The 26,039-nt window shown below is 41.7% G+C and overlaps 1 protein-coding gene across 3 annotated transcripts in view; it reads left to right on the forward strand.

The window, feature by feature from the left end:
• LOC102413667 (chondroitin sulfate proteoglycan 4) overlaps positions 1–26,039 on the forward strand; it is a 71,669-nt gene that overhangs the window by 27,868 nt on the left and 17,762 nt on the right. For all 3 annotated transcript variants that reach the window (XM_025270530.3, XM_044932733.2, XM_044932734.2), the window contains 3 exons: positions 6,986–7,184; positions 10,870–11,001; positions 21,813–21,985. In XM_025270530.3, the coding sequence (XP_025126315.3) occupies positions 6,986–7,184; positions 10,870–11,001; positions 21,813–21,985 (504 nt within the window). The remainder of the gene's footprint in view (positions 1–6,985; positions 7,185–10,869; positions 11,002–21,812; positions 21,986–26,039) is intronic.

Consider the following 26,039-nt stretch of genomic DNA (forward strand, 5'->3'; position numbering starts at 1 on the left):
AATGCTGGGCTGGATGAGTTACAAGCTGGAATCAAGATAGGCGGGAGAAACATCAACAACCCCAGATACACAGATGATACCACTCTAATGGCAGAAAGCGAAGAACTAAAGAGCCTCTTGATGAGGGTGAAGGAGAGTGAAAGAGTTGGCTGAAAACTAAATACTAAAAAAAACTAAGATCTTGGCATCTGGCCCCATTCATGGCAAATAGAAGGGGAAAAGGTGGAAGTAGTGACAGATTTCCTTTTCTTGGGCTCTAAAATGACTGCGGATGTTGACTGCAGCTGTGAAATCAGAAGACGATTGCTTCTTGGCAGGAAAGCTATGACACACCTAGACAGTGGGTTGAAAAGCAGAGACATTGCCGATAAAGATCCATACAGTCAAGGCTGTGGTCTTCCCAGTAGTCATGTATGGTTGTGAGAGCTGGACCGTAAAGAAGGCAGAGCGCCAAAGAATTGATGCCTTCAAACCATGGTGCTGGAGAAGACTCCTGAAAGTCCTGTGGACAGCAAGGAGATCAAACCAGTCAATCTTAAGGGAAATCAACCGTGAATATTTGTTGGAAGGACTGATGCTGAAGCTGAAGCTCCGGTATTTTGGTCATCTGGTGCGAACAGCTGACTCATTGGAAAATTCCCTGATGCTGGGAAAGATTGACGGCAGAAGGAGAAGAGGCTGTCAGAGGCTGAGATGGCTGGATGGCATCACCAATGCAATGGACATGAACTTGGGCAAACTTTGGGAGATGGTGAGGAACAGAGAGGCCTGGTGTGCTGCAGTCCATGAGGTCGCAAAGAGTCGGACATGACTGAGTGACTGAGCAACAACAACAACAGTTGCTGATGCTTACATTGCACTTACTCTGCTTCTGACATTGTTCTAAGCATGCATTTTGTATTTATTTACTCATCGAATCTTCAAAAACTCTGTGGGATATGGTTTTTATTTTAAGGATGAGGAATCTGGGGCACAGAGAGACTCAGACATTTGCACATGATCAGAATGGAAGAGCCCCTGGTAGACAGTAGTGACAGAGGTGAGGATGTAAGTTTTCACTTGTAACCGTGACGCTCTACTGTCTTCCTTCATGGTTATAGTTAAGAAACCCAAGGACCTGAGGAAGTAGACAAAGTGAGTTTTACTGTTATTTCCATTTTCAAAAAGAGAGAAAGCTTCAGAAATGAAGTGAGTTGCCCAAAATAATCAAGTTAGACAGTGGCAGAGTCTGGGACAAAAACAGTCCTAAATGTGAATTAATAAGGCCTCTGTATTATGAAGCATTCTTCAGAGAAAGAGAACCAATAGGGTGAGTGTGCATGTGTATTTATTTGTTGGTTTATTATAAGGAATTGACTTACGTGATCATGGAGGCTTCCAAGTCCCAAGATCTATGGGCAAGGGGGCAGGCTGCAGATGCAGGAGAGCCAATAGTGTGAAGTGAAGTGAAAGTCGCCAGGCCAGAATACGGGAGTGGGTAGCCTTTCCCTTCTCCAAGGGATCTTCCCAACCCAGGGATCGAACCCAGGTCTCCTGCATTGCAGGTGGATTCTTTACCAGCTGAGCCACAAAAGAAGCCCAAGAATACTGGAATGGGTAGCCTATCCCTCCTCCAGCAGGTCTTGGTGACCCAGAAATTGAACTGGGGTCTCCTGCATTGCAGGTGGATTTTTTACCAACTGAGCTATAAGGGAAGCCGCATGTAAAGACTTTCCTGGTTCAAAGGCAGTCAGGCAGGAAAGAATACTCTTTACTCAGGGAAGTATCAGCCAATTTGTCCCACTCAGGCCTTTAGCTGATTGGTGAGGCCCTCTCACCTGAGATGGGGCTTCCCTGGTGGCTCAGACAGTAAAGAATCTACTTCAATGCAGGAGACCTTGCTTGGTTCAATCCCTAGGTTGGGAAGATCTCCTGAAGAAGGGAGTGGCTACCCATTCCAGTATTCTTGCCTGAAGAATTCCATGGACAGAGGAGCCTGGCAGGCTACAGTCCATGGGGTAACACAGAGTCGGAGGCGACTGAGTGATTAACACACACACACACACACCCCCCCCTGAGAGAGGGGAATCTGTGTTATTCAGCTCATTTAAATGTTAACCTCCTCTAAAAACATCATCGTAAAAACACCCGGAGTAGTATTTGACCAAATATCTGAGTACCCTGTGGCCCAGTCCAGTTGACATATAAAATTAACCACCGGAGTTTTCAGCTTCTCTTGCTGTCTTTGACTTTCAAACAGCATTTTCTCAAGACCTTCAGACCATCCCGCATGACCGCTCATTCTCCTTACTTATCATCGGAGCTTAGAGGAGGTGGCACGGAGAGTCATCTACAGTCTGTGTGGGAGAAGATAGCGGGCGGATGGGGTAGAACTGCTGAGGGCATCTCAGACTCTGGATGGGAGTAAAGAGGCAGGAATCTGAGCATTCACCACTCAGTTCCAGCATTCCAAGCACACTCCTTTCTCCTGAAGTACTTTAAACAACATTGCTTTGAAGCGCATGACCAATCAGTGGTGATACAGGAGGTCATTTCAGCATGACAAACTGGAGCTGGAATTTGATTAGACTGTGTGGGGTGAATCCTTTGCATTTTCCTCTGAAGTATGTTCTCCTGAGTACTTGGCATGACGAGTGATTTTCATGCATGCTTGATAAAATGTATTGGTGTCCACAAGGGGGCTTCGTTTTTCTATTTTTCACCTTTTGCTTTCAATGATACTGTACATTTTGTTTTGTTGTTGTTGTTTATACCAAAGATAGAACTATTTGCTTGTTTCTGATAAGCACTTGCCATCACTGTAAAGATCTCTGAGAGCTATGGACAGTGGAGAAATGAAGGCAGCGAAGTCCAAAACGGTGACTTGGAGGCCTGAAGGCCTGGAAGGATCAAGGAATGGGATAGTCCATTCACAAATATTTCACATCCCTCTTGAAACTCAAAACAAACGCCTGGGTTGTTAAATATTTGGATCATAATTTGGATATATTAGATCATTTTTCTAAATCTAACATCCTGCTTAAATTAAAAGTGAATTAAAAAAATACATCATTCCAGGTTCAAATGTTAATTTTTTCAGATATTTATTCCTTAAGCCATTGTTTATTGGGCTTTGGGTCACACTGAAATCTGAATTCAAGTTTGGAGACTTTGTTTTCTTGTCCCCACTCATTTGAAGTTTCTGTTACCGAAGACTAGGCATTAAATCAGGTCTCATCAAAAGCAATGGGACTTTTCACTGAAGCAAATTTTGTTTGAGTGGAAATGGAGAACTGAGGTTACTAGCTCTTGTTTTGAGTGTCAGATTTTACATTGGTTTTGGAAGATGATATATTCTAGAGGCAAGAGGGGCAAAACAGTGTTTCACAGAATAGTAACTACAGTGGAAAACATGCTTCATCCAGCTTTTGTGTGCACCACTGGAAAAAATGAGTATCTACGAGTCACAGGAAGAGAAATGGCAGTATATTTCCAAATCAAGTTCCTGAAGAAATGAAGATAAGATTCATATATGGATTTAAAAACGTAAAAAGTGCAAGACTAGACTGGGCTTAGAATTTTGTTAGGCAGTCCAGCTTGTATATTTTATAGAAACTGTAGCCTTTTCATGGATTAACTGAAAGCCAAAACTTACAATTTGACATTAGGTTGATTAGCATTTCTGGTAGCTATTAAAATTGATGTTCTTAGAGTTTAGGGCTGAAAAATCCTCTGTGGGCATATTCCAAATGCCAAGACATGGGAGCATCCATTGGCAACACAAACATTAAACAGACAAACTACGCATCCCAAATTCTGGAGGAATGCTGTGGGATGAAACAGAATGTGCGGTGCGTATTGTAGAATAGCCAATTCAGGTTATCAAAGGGGAAAGAGTGGGGGAGGGGTAAATTAGAGTATGGGATTAACAGATACAAACTACTATACATGTAATAGATAACAAGGATTTACTGCATCGCACACAGAACTATGTTCAATATCTTATAATAAGCTATAGTGGAAAATAATCTGAAAAAATACCTACATATATATAACTGAATCACATTGCTGTATACCAGGAAGTAACACATTATTGTAAATCTCCTACACTCCAATATTCTTTTTAAATTTGTGTGTGTGTGTGTGGGTGGGGGAATTTTCCTTGTGGCCCACGGGCTTAGTAGTTGTCGCATGCAGACTTAGTTGACCCGTGACATGTGGGATCAGTTCTCCAACCAGGGATCAAACCCTGTGTTGGAAGGTGATTAACCACTGGAACACCAGTTAAGTCCCTATACTCCAATTTTTTTTTTAAGATAAAAAAATAAAAAAGAATAGCGTCAAGAGTGATATTATACTCCAGGTGACTTTTAAGTAATATTTAAAAATCACATCCATTCTCAGAGCCAAATCTGATGAAGAAAGATGAGTAACATAAAGCTATTATTTATTGGATGGTTACTCTGTGCCAGGTAAAACTTGTTCTGAGTACTTTACAGTGCTTTATATAACTCATTATACATAATAATTCTATTATGCCTACTTCACTAATGAGGAAATTGAGGCACAGAGAAATTGAGAAATGTGCCCAAAGTTTCATAGCTAAAGTGGCATATCATTTCTGGTAGAAAAATGTAGAAATCCTATGTAGTTTCTGATCTCCCTTTCTCAAATTCTGTTTAGTCATAGTTAATTTCACAAACTGCATTTTCTACTGAGGAGAACAGCCCATTAGACCAGAGCAATTACCTCTTAAATAGTTTAGGATTGAATTTTTAAAGAGTTGGTAACAAGTGTGGAAGAGGATAAGGTTCTTGTCAGAGAGCAGAGAATGACACATAAGCTTGGAAGTATGCACAGTATTTTTGTGGGAGGACTTTATAAATACAGAGAGAAATGTGAAAATCTATTTAGTGATAAAGCCGCCGCCTTTAGTGTTGGTGAAATATCACATGACCATAGGATTAGAGAAACTCCAAGCAGCACGATTCCATGAGATGTGATGTGGTGTCTCAGCAAGCACTTTAAACTCAATGGCCCCAGTGTGGTCAAGGAGCCACCCGCCAGTGCAGGAGACATAAGAGACAAGGGTTCAATCCCTGGGTCGGGAAGATCCCCTGGAGGAGGAAATAGCAACCCATTCCAGTGTTCTTGCCTGTAGAGTCCCATGGACAGAGGAGCCTGGCAGGCTACAGTCCATGGGGTCGCAAAGAGTCGGACACGACTGAAGTGACTTTTGGGGCTTTGGGGGTTTCAAAACTGAACGCCTTCCCTTGCTGCCCAGATCCGCGCCTGCCGCAGCTATCCTCATTTCGGTCGATGGTGATTTGGTCCTTCTAGTTGCTGAGACCCAAACCAGGTCCTTTTCACCGTCTTCCTTCTTCTGCACCTCACCACACCTAGCTCGTTAGAAACTGTCGACAGCACCCAGAATTTCCCCACTTCTTCCCTCCTTTCCAATGCCCACCCCCACTCTCTTCTCTCTGCAGGATTATAGCAGGCGTCTCCTAACTGTTGTCCTGATTCTATCCTTGGCCTCCCACACTCTGTCCTTGACACAAGGCCACAGGGTCTGTTACCACTAAGCTGGCCCAGGTTACGACTCACCGAAAGCCCCATGGTAATTCCTGGTTGCACTCCAGTGAAGCCCAGGTGGCCTTCAGGAGCCTGCAGGATTGACCTTGGTGGCTGTGTCTATGTGCCTCCTCCTACTCTTCAGCTTGCTAGTTCTGGCCCCGCTGCGCTGGCCTCTGCTGCTCCGCAGCCGGCCGAGGCTCACCCGCACTGCAGGTCTGAGCTCTCTTCCTGGCTGTACTTCCCCACGTGTCCCCATGGACCCTCCCTCACCTCCTTCCAGTTCTCAGATAAGCCTCCTATTTAACATCTGAGCATCTCATTTTGTTTCATTTAAAATTTGTTCACAGTGCCTGTGACTCTCTAACAGTCTGTGTCATTTATTTCTTCATTATTCCTAGCATTTCTTCCCTGTATCCCTTTATCCTCTGCTGCTGGAATGTATCCTCCATGAGGACCGGACTCTGTTTTGTACACTGATGTATTGCAAGCACCAGAACATTGCCTGGGATATATCAGATGCTCAAAAAATGATGACGTGTTGAATAATGTAAACAGATTTTAAATACAATTGGAAAAATAGAGACTGTTACTCAGAAACAACTGCAATAGCACTCACCTGGGCTTCCCAGATGGCTCAAGTGGGAAAGAACCTGCCTGCCAATGCAGGAGATGCAGGCAGGAGACTTGGGCTTGATCCCTGGGTTGGGAAGATCCTCTGGAGAAGGAAATGGTAACCCACTCCAGTATTCTTGCCTGGAAAATCCTATGAACAGGGGAGCCTGGCAGGCTACAGTCCACAGGGTCCTGTTGAGTTGGACACAACCAAGCAACGGCACACACACACAAGCAGAGTAAACATTGCAAGGCCATGGGGACTAGGTATTTGTTTCCCGGCAAGATGGATAGGATAAAGGAGAATTAAAAAAAAAAATGTTTGTGTTCTGCCCTCAAATATTTAAAAGCTGATGAAATCATTTGCTTCTTAAAGTAATGAATAGAAATCCTTAAGTCAATCCTATGGGGTAGTTTCTGTGATTATTTGAGATTCCATACGGAATGCTTAGCATATACCAGCAACACAGACAGTACTTAGTAACCATCAACTTTTATTGCTTTTGTACTTTACATAAATGCATATGCAGTTTCAATAATTAGTTTTGAATAAATAACAATGAATCCTGTTTTTTTTTATTGAAATCTCATAAATTAAATAAACACTACAACATGCTCTGCATTTCATCTGGCATTTAATTATATGTCTGTTTTGAATTAAGACTCATCATGGTTTAAAAACTTGAGTGAGTTGCTCTAGTTTTTTTTTCTTCTAAGTCTTTTGTGCAAGGAGCCGGTATCTCATAGCTATTCAGTTTACTGGTGTTATGTGATTGGAATTTGTCCTCACAGGATCTGTGATTCTTTCTTTTTTAAGGTGTGGGTGAATTCTGTCACTGAGATTACCCGTGATGAACTCTGTGCAGTGGATGGGGACTCCTCCCCACAGGACCTGGCCTACTTGGTCTCTCCACCCAGCAATGGACATTTGGCTCTCAAGTCCATTCCTGGCCGTAGCATTCAGAACTTCACCCAGGCTCAGATCAACGAGGGCCAGCTCGTGTTTGTACACACTGGTAGGTAACTGAGAAAAGCAATGTGAAACTAAAGTGTGTTTCAGTCAAAGGTTAACATGTAGTCAAACCTAATAGCTGCTGACGGAAAACCACAAGCCATCTAAAAACCTTGCAGACTGTATAGTTTTTTAAAAAAGTGACACATTTTAGTAAGGCCAGTACATTTAAGCTTACATTTGAGTAAGGCCAATAATAGCAAACATCAGAGGCTACCTGTAACTCATACTTGGCTTACTCACATTGTCATGTGAGGTGAAATATGTACATTTCAGATTCTTTTCCCTCATGGGTTATTACAAGATATTGAATATAGTTCCCTATGCCGTATGCTATGCTATGCTAAGTTGCTTCAGTCGTGTCCGACTCTGTGCGACCCCATAGACGGCAGCCCACCAGGCTCGCCCGTCCCTGGGATTCTCCAGGCAAAGTAAGTCCTTATTGCTTATCCATTATATATAAAATAGATAAATGTAAGCTTCTCAGAGATCTTTTTTCTGACCACCCGCTGAAATCACATCTCTTCCATTTATCTCTATCCCTTATTCTGGCTACCTTACGTTCTAGTATAGACTGATTTGTTCATTTGTGTGCTGTCTGTCTTCCCCACTAGAGTATAAGGGCTAGAAGAATAGGATCTTTCTTTTGTTTGCTCTTACATTCTCAGCACCTAAGAACAGTGACTGGAACGTAGTAGGTGCTTAATAAAAATTTGTTGTAAGAATGAAATCCTATTGATACCTATTATGTGCCGGGTAATGTTCCAAATGCTGGAATACATTAGTGAACACAACAAATGCATTTATTAAATTAATGAATATAAGGATGAATGAATGGATATAACTGTAAATCTAAGAGACCCTGATATTAAAAGGCTTTGTTTTCTTCCCTCTGGTCATCAGTAAATCAATAAGCCACATCACCACTGTACATCTGCAGGAGGGGTGATCTAGCTGGCCTCTGTTTCCTGGCTGCCCTTGACAGTGGTCAGAGAGGGCAAGCTGCCCATTCTCAGCCACAGGAGGAAGTGAGGGGAGGAGGAGTGTGAGCCTGGGGTGCATGATGGTAAAGCTAAAAGCTGTATCTTTCCAGCCACTTTTAATTACCTTCTTTGAAAATAAAGAAAACAAAGATAAAAATCTGCTAAACTCAAACGTAGTAATTTCCTGATTATCTCTGCAGTTAAGTACAAAGAATTCCCAGATAGCCTGAAAAGCATTTACTATGTGACCGCTCTTATCTAGTGGTTCCAAATCTGTAGCCCGGGGACCTGTTGGAGGTTACTTTTATTGCAATAAAATCGTAAATCTACCCACATGTGTACCAAAGCGTTGTTTCTAGACTGAATGATCTTTTCCACATGTGTTTTATTTTTTGATTGTATGCAGTTGTTCTCATTAATAAAATAAAATTCATTTAAAGGGGCATTGAATTTATAGGATGTTTCTGCCAATTATGTGTGGTTTTGGTTACTAGATACTAAAAATCCAGGTATTATTAGGCAAGGCCCTAGAAGTTTTTTATCTCTATGAAAGGATTATCATATGTTCAAAATAGTAAGAACTGCTTTAGAGACTTGCACACAGAAAGTTTAGAATTTCTAAGACTAAGCAGTGTACAGTGGGAAGGAGTTACTGATTGTCTGGCATGTGCTAGGCACTGCAGGAGATACAATGATAGGACCCATTTCATTTAATCTGCAAAAGTTTTCTGAGTGATTGGGAGTAAACGATCTCGTTATAGAGATGAAGAAACTGAGGCCCAGAAAGATATAACTGGTCTGACTCTAAAGCTGGGCTTTCTCTAGTAGCTGCCACCCATAGAAGGGCAGAGTAGTTTGAAGAGCTGAAGTTACTCTTTGCAGTGAAGGATTGAAATATAAATTAGCTCTTTGGATTGATTTGTTTGTCAACTACCAGGTCAATATTTGCTTTTGGCAAATAGAGAAAATAATTTCTCCTAAAAAAGCAGAAAGGAGAGTTAAAGTCAAGCTCTTTGGAGAGCCAGTCCATCACATTTTCTAAATGGACCTGGAGGCAGTAATAGCCTTCAAAGTGGCAGGAGCCCAGCTGCAGATGAGCCACTTGCTGAAACCAGCTGGTTCTCCCTGCTACATCTGTCCCTCAGCAGCCCCAAACAAAGGCTTAGGTTTAATTAGTCTCTCTTAGCATTTATATCTGCAAAGTGCTCCGCCATTAATCTAATTCATTATTCCACATAACAACCTAAGTAGGTCGATACAGCCAAGAAGTGGGGGGATAAATGATTTGAGGTTGCCCTTCTGAAAGTACTGTTAGGTCGGGAGAATCTAAGGTTATACAATAAAATCCACAGGTCACTTTCATGTTTCCCTCCCTCTGTCTCTTTGGTCATAATTTGTATGCTAGTCAGTGTACCTAGTACACTATTCTTGTATTTGTTTTGCTATAATTCCTTTGGATTCCATTTCCATTTTGTTTCCGAATTCATGAAATGTTCAAAGTGCCTAATAGCAGAAAACATTTTCTCCATAGTTTCACATTTAATTAAATACAACTTTCAAAGTGCTATTTCTAGTAAAAAGGAGCAAACAAACAAAAATAATATTTGGCTTGCGCCTCTGTTCTAAATTAAGCAGACCCAGAATTCTTTCCCTCTGTTTTTTTAAAATATGGTGACTCCAGTGTATTGGAAAAAATGTTTAAAGGCTGTAACCTTTTATTTTGAGGAGTCAGAACTCTCTGGGTTTGCTTAAACAACAGAGACTTAAGAGAAGGTTAAGTCATCAACCGGCCTTTTATTAAATCATGTTATTAAGGGAGTACTTGTAGGTAATTGCAGATCCTGATCATGCCTCCTTTGTTCCTTGCCACATGTCCCTGAGGGCAACGAGGAGGGCATTTCTACCCATTACATGATGCAGAGACCTGTGGGCTGCACATTTACTGCTGGATGAACCATTTCAAAAGGCGAGGGGACTGTGATCGTCATGCTCTCTGCGTGATGATCTTGTCTGGTGTTTTGGGAGTCAGACTGGTAAAGCACTCGGGGGAACAGGATCAATAGGGGGCCCGGCCCAACTTCTGTTTCACACATAAGTTAATTTATAACTTTGTTGATGTCACTGATCCCTTAACAGAAGTATGAGAGTAGAATTGTCTTCTTGCACGAATTTAACAAAACTGGGGCTGAGTCTTTCTCCATTTTTCTCTTTTCCCTCTTAGCAGGAAACAGAGATAGATGAATAATAGGAAAGTATTTGGGGGGAGGGGCTGTGTTATTTAATTCCCTCTAGTTTTGATTTTCATTATCATCAAGTGTTATCAATAGTTCAGAAACTGCTAAGGGATGCATGTGTGTGTGGCATCCTTGTATTACTTTTACTGGTATAAATTGACTCCAAGATAATAAAATACAGGTAATCAACATGTCATACATTTTTTTTTTAATTTCTTGGAGGTGACATCTTTGCTTTCTTTTATTACTTTCAGGAGAGGATGAGGTGGGAATATGCATTTTAGACCTTTATTGGTATTCTTTTCATTTTGTGTTTTGGCAGTGTTTGATTTGGTGATCTTGGTGACCGTATAAACTAACTCTCAAATTGATAGGAGTAGCTTTGGAGGGAGATCAGGTGGGAGAGAAGGTGAAAGTGGGTGACTTTTGCAAAATGACCAGACTGACCAGAGTGTAATTTCTTCTTTTGAAGGAGCAATGTCAGGAGGTTTTAATTTCCAGGTTACTGATGGTTTGAACTTTGCACCACGACAAATTTTTAGCATCACAGCTCTAGCTCTGATCATTAGCTTGGAAGTAAACAGAGGACTGAGCATCTTCCCAGGTAAGATTTTAACTTCATTGAGTGTTTGGGTTTAAGTGTTTTTCAATTAATAAATTGAAATATCATTTAATATAATATCTTTCTAAATATAGAAAGTTCTACCTGCATGGTATAAAGTATTATCTTTTATTATAGAGTGACTTTATCAAGAGTTACAAAGTCCCAAAAAGGATTGTCTCTTTGCAGGAATTTAACAGAAGTAAGGCTGGGTATCCCCCACCCCTGTCCCTCCTCTTTCCTGTTCCTCAGAAGAGGACATACTGGTGAAGGGCAATGGGGGAAGCAATTTTTATGGTCCATGTGCACTTTTTCCCTGTACTAGCCTTAAGTTCAGTTTAGTTCAGGCGCTCAGTCATGTCCAACTCTTTGCGACCCCATGAATTGCAGCATGCCAGGCCTCCCTGTCCATCACCAACTCCCGGAGTTCACTCAGACTCACGTCCATCGAGTCAGTGATGCCATCCAGCCATCTCATTCTCTGTCGTTCCCTTCTCTTCCTGCCCCCAATCCCTCCCAGCATCAGGGTCTTTTCCAATGAGTCAACTCTTTGCATGAGGTGGTCAAAGTACTGGAGTTTCAGCTTTAGCATCATTCCTTCCAAAGAAATCCCAGGGCTGATCTCCTTTAGAATGGACTAGTTGGATCTCCTTGCAGTCCAAGGGACTCTCAAGAGTCTTCTCCAACACCACACTTCAAAAGCATCAATTCTTCAGTGCTCAGCCTTCTTCACAGTCCAACTCTCACATCCATACACGACCACTGGAAAACCCATAGCCTTGACTAGACGGACCTTTGTTGGCAAAGTAATGTCTCTGCTTTTCAATATTCTATCTAGGTTGGTCATAACTTTCCTTCCAAGGAGTAAGCGTCTTTTAATTTTATGGCTGCAGTCACCATCTGCAGTGATTTTGGAGCCTAAAAAAATACAGTCTGACACTGTTTCCACTGTTTCCCCATCTATTTGCCATGAAGTGATGGGACCGGATGCCATTATCTTCGTTTTCTGAATATTGAGTTTTAAGCCAACTTTTTCACTCTCCTCTTTCACTTTCATCAAGAGGCTTTTTAGTTCCTTTTCACTTTCTGCCATAAGGGTGGTGTCATCTGCATATCTGAGGTTATTGATATTTCTCCCGGCAATCTTGATTCCAGCTTGTGTTTCTTCCAGCCCAGCTTTTCTCATGATGTGCTCTGCATAGAAGTTAAATAAGGAGGGTGACAATATACAGCCTTAACGTACTCCTTTTCCTATTTGGAACCAGTCTGTTGTTCCATGTCCAGTTCTAACTATTGCTTCCTGATCTGCATACAAATTTCTCAAGAGGCAGGTCAGGTGGTATGGTATTCCCATCTCTTTCAGAATTTTCCACAGTTTATTGTGATCCACACAGTCAAAGGCTTTGGCATAGTCAATAAAGCTGAAAGAGATGTTTTTCTGGAACTCTCTTGCTTTTTCCATGATCCAGCGGATGTTGGCAATTTGGTCTCTGTTCCTCTGCCTTTCCTAAAACCAGCTTGAACATCTGGAAGTTCATGGTTCACGTACAGGATCCTTAAAGAAGCAGGAGAGCTTCTGTCATGAGTATCTAGATCTTGGGGTTTTCTTTTTTTTTTTAATATAAAAACCTAGTGTATCAGGGGACCGGCAGTTCTTACTTTGAGGCCCTGCAGCCTTTGAACTGGTTTTTGCCAAAAATTTCAGCTTGGCTGAGATGGAGAGATGTAAGTGAGCATCTCTGACTCAAAACCCTCACTGCAAGGATAGAACAAGGTTTTACCCAATGGCGAGGGTAATAAAAGAGGAGGAAAAGAATTTAAAACTTGTTATTTCCCTCCAAAAGCACTGAGGTAGATGGCACAGGAAATAATAACATTTTACATTACAATTTAAAAAAACCCTGTGTATTATAACTTGTTTAACTGATATACATTATCAGTAATGCTGCAGTCCATTGGATTGCAAAGAGTCAGACGTGAATTGGCGACTGAACAACAGCAGCAATGTTATCAGTAAAATATAAACATTGATCATTTTAATAATATGGTCACTCCATGGTTACTCTAGCCAGTTGTTCTCAACCATTGTGAAGCTTTAAAAAATACCAGTGCCTCAGCCTCACCAATTGAATGGGAATCTTTGGACTAGGTCCTGGCCACCATTTTGTTTTAAGTTTCAGGTGGTCCTGAAGTACAAGCAGGACTGCGATCTTGGGGCGAGTGGTGTACTAGTCTTTTAATCATTATATCTGTGTGAGATAGGTGGTACATTCACAGCAAGTTGGCAGAATTTGTGGCTTAAAGAGATGATATAACTTGATTGTGCAACCAGAAAACAGATAAAGCTTGCTGCTGCTGCTAAGTCGCTTCAGTCCTGTCCAACTCTGTGCGACCCCATAGACAGCAGCCCACCAGGCTCCGCCATCCCTGGGATTCTCCAGGCAAGAACACTGGAGTGGGTTGCCATTTCCTTCTCCAATGCATGACAGTGAAAAGTGAAAGTGAAGTCGCTCAGTCGTGTCCAGCTCTTCGCGACCCCATGGACTCAGCCTACCAGGCTCCTCCGTCCATGGGATTTTCCAGGCAAGAGTACTGGAGTGGGTTGCCATTGCCTTCTCCAAGATAAAGCTTACATACCTCTAAATAAACCTAGAGAAAAATCACTGTTCATAACTTTCAAAAAAAAAAAAAAAAGAATTTTAAGGAAAAATTTTGAAATTTTTAGGTGCCTTAAGCATTTGAGCTCACAAAAAGAATCTTTATCAAAATCTAACTGAAGATATGTTAACCTGGATTCCTCTCTTCTAAAACCTTTTTATATTCCATAATTTTTCTCTGAAAAAAAATGCAATGCTTCTATCATTTTTCAAGGCAATTAGAGTGCCATTGGATATTTTAAAAAATAAGCAAACTACTACACCCTAATATTTTGGAAAAAAATACAGCCATCTATTAAAAAGAGGGTCTAAACTTAGAGTAAATCTGGTTGCTGCAAAAGATTAAATACCTTTCATCTATTCTCGCTAAACCCTGGTTTGTGACTGAAGACAGTTTTGTTAGATTCAAGGGGAGTTATAGACACTGTAGCTTAGAAAGTTTCAAGTTTCTGGCACCTGTTTTACTGAATATTAATTTAGCAAAAAAAACCATGTTAAAATATCTCTTGTCACCCTTGTGGAACTCTGCAAAACATAGAGTAACTGTGGACACAGCCCTGAGTAACCATCCCCTTTCCCTCTCCGACATGCACTGCGTCTGCCCTACTCTGGCCTCCCTGCATCCTGTATCTAAGAACCCTCCGCCAGAACTTTACATTATCCTCAGATGCCAAAGTGAGTTGTTTCCTTTTCCAGCTCCCCCTAGCCTGTTAGGTCTGTTATTCTTGGTTCTCTGTCGTTCTCTATCCCCAGACCATGACTTATATCCAACTCCAGCCCCTGGTCAGTAGGAAGGAAGATGAATTTTCGTGTACGTTTCCATCAGTTGATTCTTAACATTTGATCTGAGCTTGAGTGGGTGTGGAATGAGAATGAGGGAGTCATAGATTTTGGAGATGGGATGGACATTATGGGTCCCTTGGTCCAGTTGTTCTTGGCATTCTTCCTACCCTAATGTCCCCAAGTAGCAGTGGCCCCTCTGTTCTGCATCAGAATTCCTGGATGTGGGCTGTGGTTCTGAAGACCACATGGCCTCATCCTCTCTCCAGAGGCATAGTTGAGTCTTGCTCAGCCTGGCTCTGCTGCAGCCTCCTGAGGATATTGGTCCCTGATGCTGTGTAAAGCTGCAGGGGTGATGATGACAGATGCCTGACTCATCTTCCCTTGGGACCCCCCTCCACCATATAAGATCCTGGGAGCAGGCCTTGAGTGACCTCTGCCTCCTTCATCTATTAACCAGCCCTTTGGCGGGGGAAGGCGATGGGGGACTCTCTGTGTCTCCAGGTGTCAGCTGTCAGCTACTGTAGCTCTTGTCAGACTCGGGTTGACCTATATGTTCTGAAATATTGGAGATGGTTTATTCCTTTTTATAGAGCTATGGACTTCATAGAACTGTAATAGGAGAAAATCTATTTCTATTATAGGATAGTATCAATAGATACTATTGATACCTGTGTTTTTATAGTGTTCTGTATCTTTTTAATCTACTGAACTGGATTGTTATAAAGATTTAAACAAAATAATGTGTTTAAAAGCAAGTTTTGATCATCTTTATTTGGCACATAAGTAACTGAGATGTGGACAGGTTCAAAGTCAGGTAACTGATAGGAATCATAAGCCTCGAGACCAAGTGCTGACACGACCCCCAAACCTTGTGCTCGGATCACAGTATCTGTTCTTTCTGTGTGTGCCTGTGTTCCAGGACTGCCTCTATATTAGAATATCAGCTCTCTGAGAATAAGACCATCATGATGGCTGCTTAGTTTGTCTCCTTCTTAATGTTATTGACGGATTGATACACACAACCAGGAAAAGTTGCAGAGCAATTTAATAAGCAGCAGTGCTTATGTGGAAATGTTGTGTGTTTTACTCTCTTGGATTATTAAAATATTAAGCCCAGCATTAGTCAATTTTTTTTTTCAATCACTCCCACTGAGCTCATACCAATTGGCTTTTCATCATCACCCCAGCAGACTTGGGCCATGCTGTTCTGCCTCCTTTGTATACTGCCTTAAAAAGCGGCCCTGGCTTGAGAGTTGTGAGAATTTGTAGGGTAAGCCAAAATAATTATAAAAATACTTACTAAATGAATGTTTGAAGGTTAGTTATAATTTGTGTTGTTGTTACTGTTTAGTTGCTAAGTCATATCCAACTATTTTGTGACCCCATGGACTGTAGCCTGCCAGGCTCCTCTGTCCATGAGATTCTCCAGGCAAGAATACTGGAGTGGGTTGCCATTTCCTTCTCCAAGGATCTTCCTGATCCAGGGATCAAACTGGCATCTCCTGCATTGCAGGCAGATTTTTTGCCACTGAGTCACCTGGGAAGCCCAGTTATAATTTGTATGCCCTGCCAAATTTGAAAAGTCAATCTTTAACTCAGTTATTTTAAAATAGGAAGAGCTGTAGTTCTAAACAGACTTTTTGGTTGTCAAATAAGAAAGTAAACAATGTATATTTTCATTATTATTTTGTATATAAGTATCAGTTCAGTTCAGTTGCTCAGTCATGTCTGACTCTCTGTGACTCCATGAATCTCAGCACGCCAAATACACATACATATATATGTGTGTGTATGCTTATACATATATTCTATTTCTTTCAGAAAAATTTGTTCCCCAGAAAGGAATTTTGTAACCAGTTTTTCACCTTGAATGCCACCATTGAATGTGTTTATATTTAGTTATAGCATGTTGGAACATACTGTGGCCTTAGGTTCTAGTCTTTCTGTGTATCTAAGTTAAACCTGGCTCTTTTACAAAGAGTGTAGAGGGGGGCGTTGACCTTGAGAGTTTTGTCAAACTGGTCTGGAATATAAGCTTGCACAGACCTAGAGTTAAGTAACTGAGCAGTGAAGGAGATTCATAGCAAACTGTGTGACCTCAGTCCCCTTGGGGTTTGGTTATGCTATGGAGGGAATCGTGTCTCACCAATGGGCCATCTGTCCTGCATGATGGGAATTGGGGAGAGAAGAAAGCAGAAGGAAGTCACAGCATGTTGCTAAAGGGTTTGGAGCAGAGATTTATAAAATCTTTTAGTCAGATGGTCTTGAAACACTGAATTGAATATTCTAAGACTTAGCGGGAGATAACCAAGAGCTTTAAGAAAAGACTGTTAGTCCTCAAGGCAAAAATTAAAGACTTAACTCGTTGGGGAAATAAGAGACTTATACTCAGGAGTATAGTAATCATGCAAAATATATTATCCTAAGTGTTCAGTGAGGGTGCAGCCTGGTGAACTCCTTGAGTTTGGGGGAGGAAAATTTCCCATAGGCAACAATGGGGAGGGAGGTCTCGTTGGCCAGATGGGTCTTAAGCTGCCTCTGCAGAGTGAGCAGCATTGTGATGGTGGGAACAGAGAGGGAAGAGGTTACCAGTGAGGACAGCATGATGCAGAGGCAAAGCCCAGGGAGGAGGCAGGCTGTGTCTGGAAGGTGGAGAGCTGCATCTATCAGATTTCCTGAATCATTCATCACATTTCCTCACTCAGGTGTCATTTTAACTGAGCTCAAAGTATTGGATTGGCCAAAAAGTTCATTTCGATTGTAGCATCTTACAGAAAAACCAAAATGAACATTTTGGCCAACTCAATAGTATGATATAGGCAATATAGTGAGTGCCAACTTTCTAATAATACTGACTTCAGAGTCAGTGAGATCTACATTTAACCATTAGGCAAGGTGCTTAACCTTATCATCCCTTCTTAGCGATGAGGAAAAAAATACATACATCTTAGGAGTTATCATGACATCTACATGAAAAGGCAGGACTGGGTCTGTGCTGTTTCCTGGTATATCTCCATTCCTTATTAGAGGGCTTGTCGCATACACAGCATCTGATAATGTCCATTGAAGGAATGCACAAGACCTCCTAGCCCAGGGGCCATGAAACTCTTGCTGTTATGGTGGTGGTTGTTTTTCATGAAGCAAACATCATAGGATATGAGTACGTTTGAGAATTGCTATACTTAAAAGAAGGGCAAAAAGATATCTTTACTCCAAGACTTAGAGTCTTCAACATGCCAACTTGCTTTTGAAATTGCCGTGAGGTACATATAGAGTGGGAGCTTGCCAAAGAGATATGGTTACAGTGCCCTTTTATTACCACACTCCTGGTAGGGCAGTTCTTCTATAGAATATAACTTTAGGTGGGACTTCAGTGAAATCTTTCCCAAATTAAGTGCTTGAAGCTAACTGATGAAAATATCAATGCTTGGATGAAAGAAGGTGGGGTTGGGGGGAAGTGATGTTTGGCTGTTGGTGAATTGGGCTGCGTGGTCAGAGATGCTCATCAGGCATTTGCAGCAGGGAGCCAGCTAGTCTTGCTGACTGAGCATGCTCTGGGTGACTGAGCATGCGCTGGGTGACTGCTGACTAGGAACTGGACACCCTCCTGGGTTAGGAAGCTGGACGAGGGAATGAGGGATTAATATACTCTGGCTGAGTGAGAAGTACTCTTGACCTGGGATATCTCTGGTGGGCCCTCTACCCAAAAAGACTTTTTGAAATTGACCTCTCTGGTGATCCAGAGGCTAAGACTCTGCCCTTCCAGTGCAGAAGGCTCAGGTTCAGTCCCTGGTCAGGAAACTAGATCCCACATGCTTCAACTAAAGATAAATAAAACATTTTTTTTTTTTTAAAGAGCCCTCCCACCAACCCCCCCCCTTCACCTGCCAAAGATAATCCTTGAGGTGAAGGAATAAATGAAAATATAAGAGTCTGATTTCATTAAGGAAATAATTAAGAAAGCACAGTGTTAAAAGTTCCAAAGAAAAATTGAAGATGAGAAGAAGTTGGATGTTGGGGTGCCAGAGACTGCACACAAAAGAGATATAATCCACCTGACAAGAGGGGGGACTCTCGCTTGACAGGTAATAGAGAATGGGCCTCAGTTATGACTTCATGTAACATTGACTGAATATACAGAATAATTCTTCTTGGCCTCCCCAGGATGACCTCATTGCCTGGGTCCCCAGTTCCAGAAGCTACAAGGTAGCAGTGACTTTCAGCAGCAAGAACTATAGAAATACAGGAGGCAATTAAAGCATACTTGTGTGTGTGTACCAAGGCAGTCCTGACTCTGGGGCAGAACTGTGTTCCTGAGGCTGACATTTCCAGGTACTTCTGCCTCCTCTCAGGAGCCCCAGGGCCTAATGCCTATCCCCAGAAAACTCAGATATTTTATTTTACTTTATTATGTTTATCTTGTCTTGTTTTATCTTATTTTAGTCTTTTGTTTGGTAGCTTTATAAAGGTATAATTGACAAAAATTGTAAGATATCTGAAATATATAATGATGATTTGGTATATGTGTACACTGTGAAAAGATCCTCCCCAAATCAAGCTAATGAATACATTCATCTCTTCCTATGTTTACTTTTTTTTTTCATTTTTACTCCCTTAGCAAATATCAATTGTACAATGAAGTGTTATTTACTATAATCACCATGCTGTACAGTAGATCTTCAGACCTTATTTATCTTATAAGTGAAAGTTTGTACCCTTTTACCAAACTCTCCCCATTTCCTTCACCCCAAGCCCCTGGCAACCACTTTCCAATCTCTGTTTCTGAGTTTGACTTAAAAAAAAATTCCACATATAAGTGATACCATTCAGTATTTGTCTTTGTCTGGCTTGTTTCACTTGTTTCACATTAGCCTAATGCCCTCTAGCTTCATCCATGTTGTTGCAAATGACGGGATTTCCTTCTTTTTTTAAGGCTAAATACTATTCCTGTGTGTGTGTGTGTTCACTGTGTAGCTCAGTTGGTAAAGAATCCTCCTGTAATGCAAGAGACCCAGGTTTGATTCCTGGGTCGGGAAGATGCCCTGGAGAAGGGATAGGCTACCCACTCCAGTGTTCTTGGGCTTCCTTGGTGACTCAGATAGGTCCTCCTATTTTAAAATAATTGAGTTAAAGATTGACTTTTCAAATTAGGCAGGGCATACAAATTATAACTGGGCTTCCCTGGTGACTCAGATGATAAAGAATCCACTTGCAGTGTGGGAGACCTGGGTTGAATCCTTGGATTGGGAAGATCCCCTGGAGGAAAGCGTGGCAACCTACTCCAGTATTCTTGCCTGGAGAATCCCCATGGACAGAGGAGCCTGGTGGGCTACAGTCCATAAGGTTGCAGAGTCGGACATGACTGAGCAACCAAGCACAGCACAATGTATGTGAGTGTGTATATATGTGTGTGTGTGTGTGTGTGTGTGTGTGTGTATGTATGTATGTGTATATATATCACATTTTACAACATTTTTTTGATCTATTCATCCACTGATTGACATTTAAGTTGTTGCTATACCTTGACTATTTTGAATGATGCTGCAACAAACATGGAAGTACATATTTTCCTTTGAGATAATGAATTTGTTTCCTTTGAATGTATACCCAGAGGTGGGATTTCTGGATCATATGGTAGTTCTACTTTTAATTTCTTAAGGAAACTCTGTACTGTTTTCCATGGTGACTGCATCAATTTACATTCCCATCAGCCGTGCACAAGGGTTCTGTTCTCTTTTCTCCACATCCCTCACTAGCATTTGTTACTTCATGTCTTTTTGTTAATGGGCATCCTGACAGGTGTGAGGTGATATCTTATTGTGGTTTTGACTTGCATTTGCCTGATAGTTAGCATTGATGAACACCTTTCCATGTACCTGTTACCTATTTGTAAGTCTTCTTGGGAAAAATGTCTATTTAAGTCATTTGCCCATTTTAAAATTGGGTTATTTGGGGATTTTTCTACTAAGTTGTTTTAGATCCTTATATATTTTGGACATTAACCCTTTATCAGATATGTGGTTTGCAAGTATTTTCTCCCATTCCACAGATTGCCTTTTCATCTTGTTGATGGTTTCCTTTGCTGAGTGGAGGAAATTTTGTTTATTTTTGGTTTTTGTTGTCTGCTATTTTAAAGGGAACTTTAGTTAATTAAAGGCTCAGAACATTCCTTGCATGTTTGAAAATCTTACTGAAAGCTGGTTTTCCCCATGTATTAGCTATAGTCAAGGTCCTGCCTTTAAGCACCTAACATGGTTTAAATACTGCAGTTGGTGGCCCTCACTCTCCAGGGCTATAATGGTTGAGTAATGAAAGCACAGTGGATGTCACTTAGGAGGCTTAGTTAAACAGTGTATCGAGTGCCTACTCCAAGAGCTAGTGCAAGGCCCCTGTGCAAGACCTGATGCTAAGGCCCTTTAGCAAGGGCTAAAACAGAAGAGAGAAGGTGAAATTCTGGGCCAGGTGGACTGCATAAATCTCTCTCAGATCTGCCATCCTATCAGGTTGGGATTACTCCCTAATCCTGTGCAAAGTGAAGGGATATGTACTTCAGCCCTGTATTCCTCAAGCTGTGGTCCTTCTGGTCTGTAAAGTGATAAGAATGGAAAGTGAAAGGAGGTGTTTAGAAAATTTTATAGCAATTTGACATTGTTGCAATGTTTTATTGTGTTTTATAAAATTATTGGCCCACAGTGGATTTAGGGGGAAACACTGATCCTTCAGTACAGAGCATGTGAGAAGCACTGCTCTAACCTGCATGTCCCCCAGTCTCTCTGGCCATTGATTATCAATGAGGTCACATTGGCACACTCACCACTCACACTGGTTCTTCTTCCCATGATATCCACACAGGCTCTTCCCTCCCCATGTTATCCATGCAGCGTGCATGTCTGGGGTCCTCTGGGACCTCTCACATTTGTTCCAGAGCCAGCCTCTCCTTCAGGTGTCCACAGATGGACACTCCATGGAGCACCTACAGCCGCCATCAGGCCAGGATGGGCCTGTCCTCCCGGGGAGGGGGCTGTCTCCTGTTCTCTCCATGCACAACATCGACTCCCCCTTCCTGTGCCCGGAGCTGAGCTGGGTGCCACTCACCTGGCAATGCCTTCTTTCTCTTGGGATCAGTTAGACACACAGGACTGTGGGGGCTGAGGGGGTCTTTTCATGGGATTTTCCTTTCATCTCCAGCCCTAGTAGCAAAGCACATCCACAAACAGATGTCTCATGGATCACTAGCTCCTCATAGCCCAATTTCAAGTTAAAGTTAGCCAGTCTCCTGTACATAACTATGCGTTTTCCAGTTCCCAGGGGTCTTTAAAAGTCATTAACCATAGCCTTCATATGCTTTACATGCATGTTTTAATCTTCACTTAGGTTCTGTGAAGCCCCTTTCATCTCGTGACCTGCTAGCTGTGACCAATGATGTGGACAGTGCAGGCAACAGAACTATAACCTTTACCGTCATACGTTCCCCTAGACTCGGGAGGCTGCTATGTGTCAATTCTGACAACAGCGCGGAGGATGTTTCCGTGTTTACGCAGAATCTGGTGAGTCCTGATGTACTTCTGGGCAGCTGGACCGGGCTTGGTGTCTGTGCAAAGCGGGCCCCTCACTGCTCGTCCTCATCCTGTTAAAGTCAAGCAGAGGTGCCCCTTTGCCCAGGCAGTTACTCATTCCAGCTGTGCTGCTCTTAAAACTGGACACTTTGTGGTGAACACAGGATAAAACACAACTGGCGGAAAACACCAAGCAAATTCAAACTTCATGTCTAATAAATAAAAGGGGATCCTTTTATCGCTAAAGATGAATTTAAAGGGAACCCAAAGCAGAGTTGCAAGAGTAAATCCTGCAGGATATGTCTGCGTACATTTATGCTTACTATATGAAGTGATATACATAATTTCACATATTACAGTTGTATGTATGCATGTAAATATGTATGTGTATGAAGTGTGTGTGTGTATTTAATCTGCACCCAGAGCCATCTGTTTCCAACTTCACTGGTACTTTATCACCACCAGCATCCCGGAATGCCATCAGAATGGCAACTTTCTCAGCTTTCTGCTGAGTTGTGTTGTTGTTCAGTTGCTCGGTCTTGTCTGACTCTTTGCAACCACTCTTTGTGGCTGCAGCACACCAGGCCTCCCTAACCTTTACTATCTCCCAGAGTGTGCTTAAATTCATGTCCATTGAGTCAGTGATGCTATCTAACCATCTCATTCTGTGTCACTCTCTTCTCCTTTTGCCTTCAATCTTTCCCAGCATCAGAGTCTTTTCCAGTGAGTCAGCTCTTTACATCAAGTGCCCAAGCAAAGTATTGGAGCTTCAACTTCAGTAACAATCCTTCCAATGAATATTCAGGGTTGATTTCCTTTAGGACTGGCTGGTTTGGTCTCCTTGCTGTACAAGGGACTCTCAAGAGTCTTCTTCAGCACCACAATTTGAAAGCATCAGTTCTTTGGCGCTCAGCTTTCTTTATGGTCTAACTCTCACATCCATATGTGACTACTGGAAAAACCATAGCTTTGACTAGATGGACCTTTGTCTGCAAAGTGAAGTCTCTGCTTTTTAATATGCTATCTTGGTTTGTCATAGCTATTCTTTGGAGGAACAAACGTCTTTTAATTTCGAGACTGCAGTCGCTGTCCGCAGTGATTTTGGAGCTCAAGAAAATAAAATCTGTTACTGCTTCCCCTTTTCCCCCATCTATTTGCCATAAAGTGATGGGACTGTCTGCCTTGACTTAGGTTTTTTGAATGTTGAGTTTCAAGCCAGCTTTTTCACTTTCCTCTTGATGAGGGTAACCTCATCAAGAAGCTCTAGTTCCTCTTCACTTTCTGCCATAAGAGTGGTATCACCTGCATATCTGAGGTTGTTGATATTTCTCCTGGCAGTCTTGATTCCAGCTTGTGATTTATCCAGCCCAGCATTTTGTACGATGTACTCTGCATAGAAGTTAAATAAGCAGGGTGACAACATACAGCCTTGACATATTCCTTTTCCAATTTTGAACCAATCTGTTGTTTCATGTCCAGTTCTAATTGTTGCTTCTTGACCCACATACAGGTTTCTCAGGAGGCAGGTAAGGTGGTCTGGTACTCTCATCTCTTTAAGAGTTTTCCACAGTCTGTTATGATCCTCACAGTTAAAGGCTTTAGCATAGTCAATGAAGAAGTATATGTTTTTCTGGAATTCCCTTGCTTTCTCCATGATCCCACAAGTGTTGGCAATTTGATCTGTGGTTCTTGTGCCTTTTCTAAACCCAGCTTATATATCTGGATAGTCTTGGTTCACACACTGCTGAAGCCTAGCTTGAAGGATTTTGAGCATTACTTCCTAGCGTGTGAAATGAGCACAACTGTGCAGTAGTTTGAGCATTCTTCGGCATTGGCCTTCTTTGGGATTGGAATGAAAACTGAACTTTTCCAGTCCTGTAGCCACTGCTGAGTTTTCCAAATTTGCTGACATATTGAGTGCAGCACTTTCACAGATTTCTTTTATATTACTCATTATATTGCTTTGCAGACTTGGGTCCTAAAGCACAGGGAAGTTAAGCCACTTGCCTGCAGCTACAGTTCACAAGTGTCAGAGTCAGGATTGGAACTCAGGGTCTCGATTATAGATCATGCTCCTATCTGCTAGTCCATACTTTCCTCTTAGAGTTTGTAATGAATTAACACAAGAAAGTAAATACAAAATGTTTAGTACACTGCCCCACATGTAGCAGATGCTAAATAAATAGTAGCTAAGGCTGTTGTGATTATCTTTTTGTCCTTGAAAATGTGAGAAGTTCTTTCCTCTGGTAGCCAAAGGACTAATTTCATGGGGCAGGCCATTTTCTGGGACACTGGAGTTGGCTGCTACATCTCCCCTAATGGGCTGTGGTGATTCCATGAATGGAAATGAGGCCATGAGAGGAAAGTGGCGTTTGCTTCATCCTGTCACCCACTCACTGATTCCCTTTGTGGAAGAGTCCCTGGTGTTCTGGAACACATTTCCCTGAGCGATGACGAGAAGAGGAGGCTGGGGACCATGTCAGGGGCTTCCTGTCTGGATCCAGCAGCACTGCATCCTTGGGCAGAGCACAGACTGGAGGCAGACTGAGGCCTGAGGCTGGGGCAGCACCAAGGATCCCACCCCAGAGGGTCAGGGCAAGGAGGACCCGGTGGAAGGCCTCACCAGAGCAGCTGGGAGCGGCTGAACAAACCTGGTGTGTTTTGCAGGATGTGTTTGGCTAAGTTTCTAAACTTCTGTGAATAAATTTCATTGAAATACCCTGACTCCCCTTCTGCTTCTTTAGTCACAAAGAGCATCAGTACTGTGGGGGAGAGGAGAATCTGCAGAGGGAACTCTGCAAGAATACAAACCCAAATGCTAACTCTGGCTCTTTCAGTGTGTGTGGGTTTTTTGAGTTTTTATATAACACATGCTTATTGTAAAAATAAAATTAGGAAACATTAGAGCAGAACATTAATATTGAGATAGGTATGGCAGAGTCCCTTTGCTGTCCCCCTGAAGCTATCACATTGTTAATCAGTTATATTCCAATATAAAATAAAAAGCTAAAAAATATAAAAATAAAAAAGGTCCTGATATCAAAACAAAGAAAATTAATACTGAAAAAGAGTAGAGCATCATCAAAAAATTCAGTGCAATTGGTGTTTAGGTGAAGGTGTTCCAATTTTGTTTAGCTTGTGTGTTCAAAAATGCACATTTTGATTTGTGACTTGGGAAGAGAAAGAAACTTATTGTTTTCCTCCCTGACTTTCTTCTTTTCAGATCCTGTCTTCTTCTTCACATGCAAATAGATTATGAATCCTTTCATAAAATCAATAGTTTTATGGGCTCTGTCATATAGGACCTTGGTCAAATTCTCAGCCATTTTATGATGGTTCAGTTTCCTCCCCAGCAGCTCCAGAAAAAGTAAAAAAGAGGGTGGGATAGGTTTTGGAGGTAGCGACAATGGTTAAAACCTTTTCTCTGAAATTATTGAACAAGGACCTTAATTGAACACTTACTGTGTGCTTTGATTAGTCCTCTTCAATATGGTTGGTGAGAAGAGATATTACAGAGGAAACAATTTTCATTATAAAAGGAGCTCAGAGCTGTTCAGCCATGTTCATGTAATATAATGTCTTCAGTTTCCTTTTGACTTTTTAGATTAGTTTTTTCTAATTTCAAGAGTTGGTTCTAGCCCATAACCTGCTAAGGGTCCAATGGGGAGAGGGCTTCAGACAGGTGGTGGCTGAGTCTTTTTTCACACCTTTACCTTAAAGGACTAAATTCTTTCCAGCTCTCTACCACTCAGCTAGGGGAGGCAGAAACACTGTATCATTTGCATGTAAAACCTATACCCTGTCTGGCTTTTGATGGATAAACAAAAATGACCATTTAAATTAATGGCTCTGGATGGTTACAGCTTATGAAAGAAATCAAGACATTTCTTGCTTAATATCACCCTTTGGAAGAGTAATTGTGGGGAAAACATTTGTTAGTTAATAGCTCAAAATACTTTCTTATCCTGGAATAAATTAATGATTTTCAAACCATACCATATCAACCTACCAAGATAAACAGTAACATTCTTGTTTTTCACCTGCC

The sequence above is a fragment of the Bubalus bubalis genome, chromosome 19, assembly GCF_019923935.1.
Source record: "Bubalus bubalis isolate 160015118507 breed Murrah chromosome 19, NDDB_SH_1, whole genome shotgun sequence".
NCBI classification, from domain to species: Eukaryota; Metazoa; Chordata; class Mammalia; order Artiodactyla; family Bovidae; genus Bubalus; species Bubalus bubalis.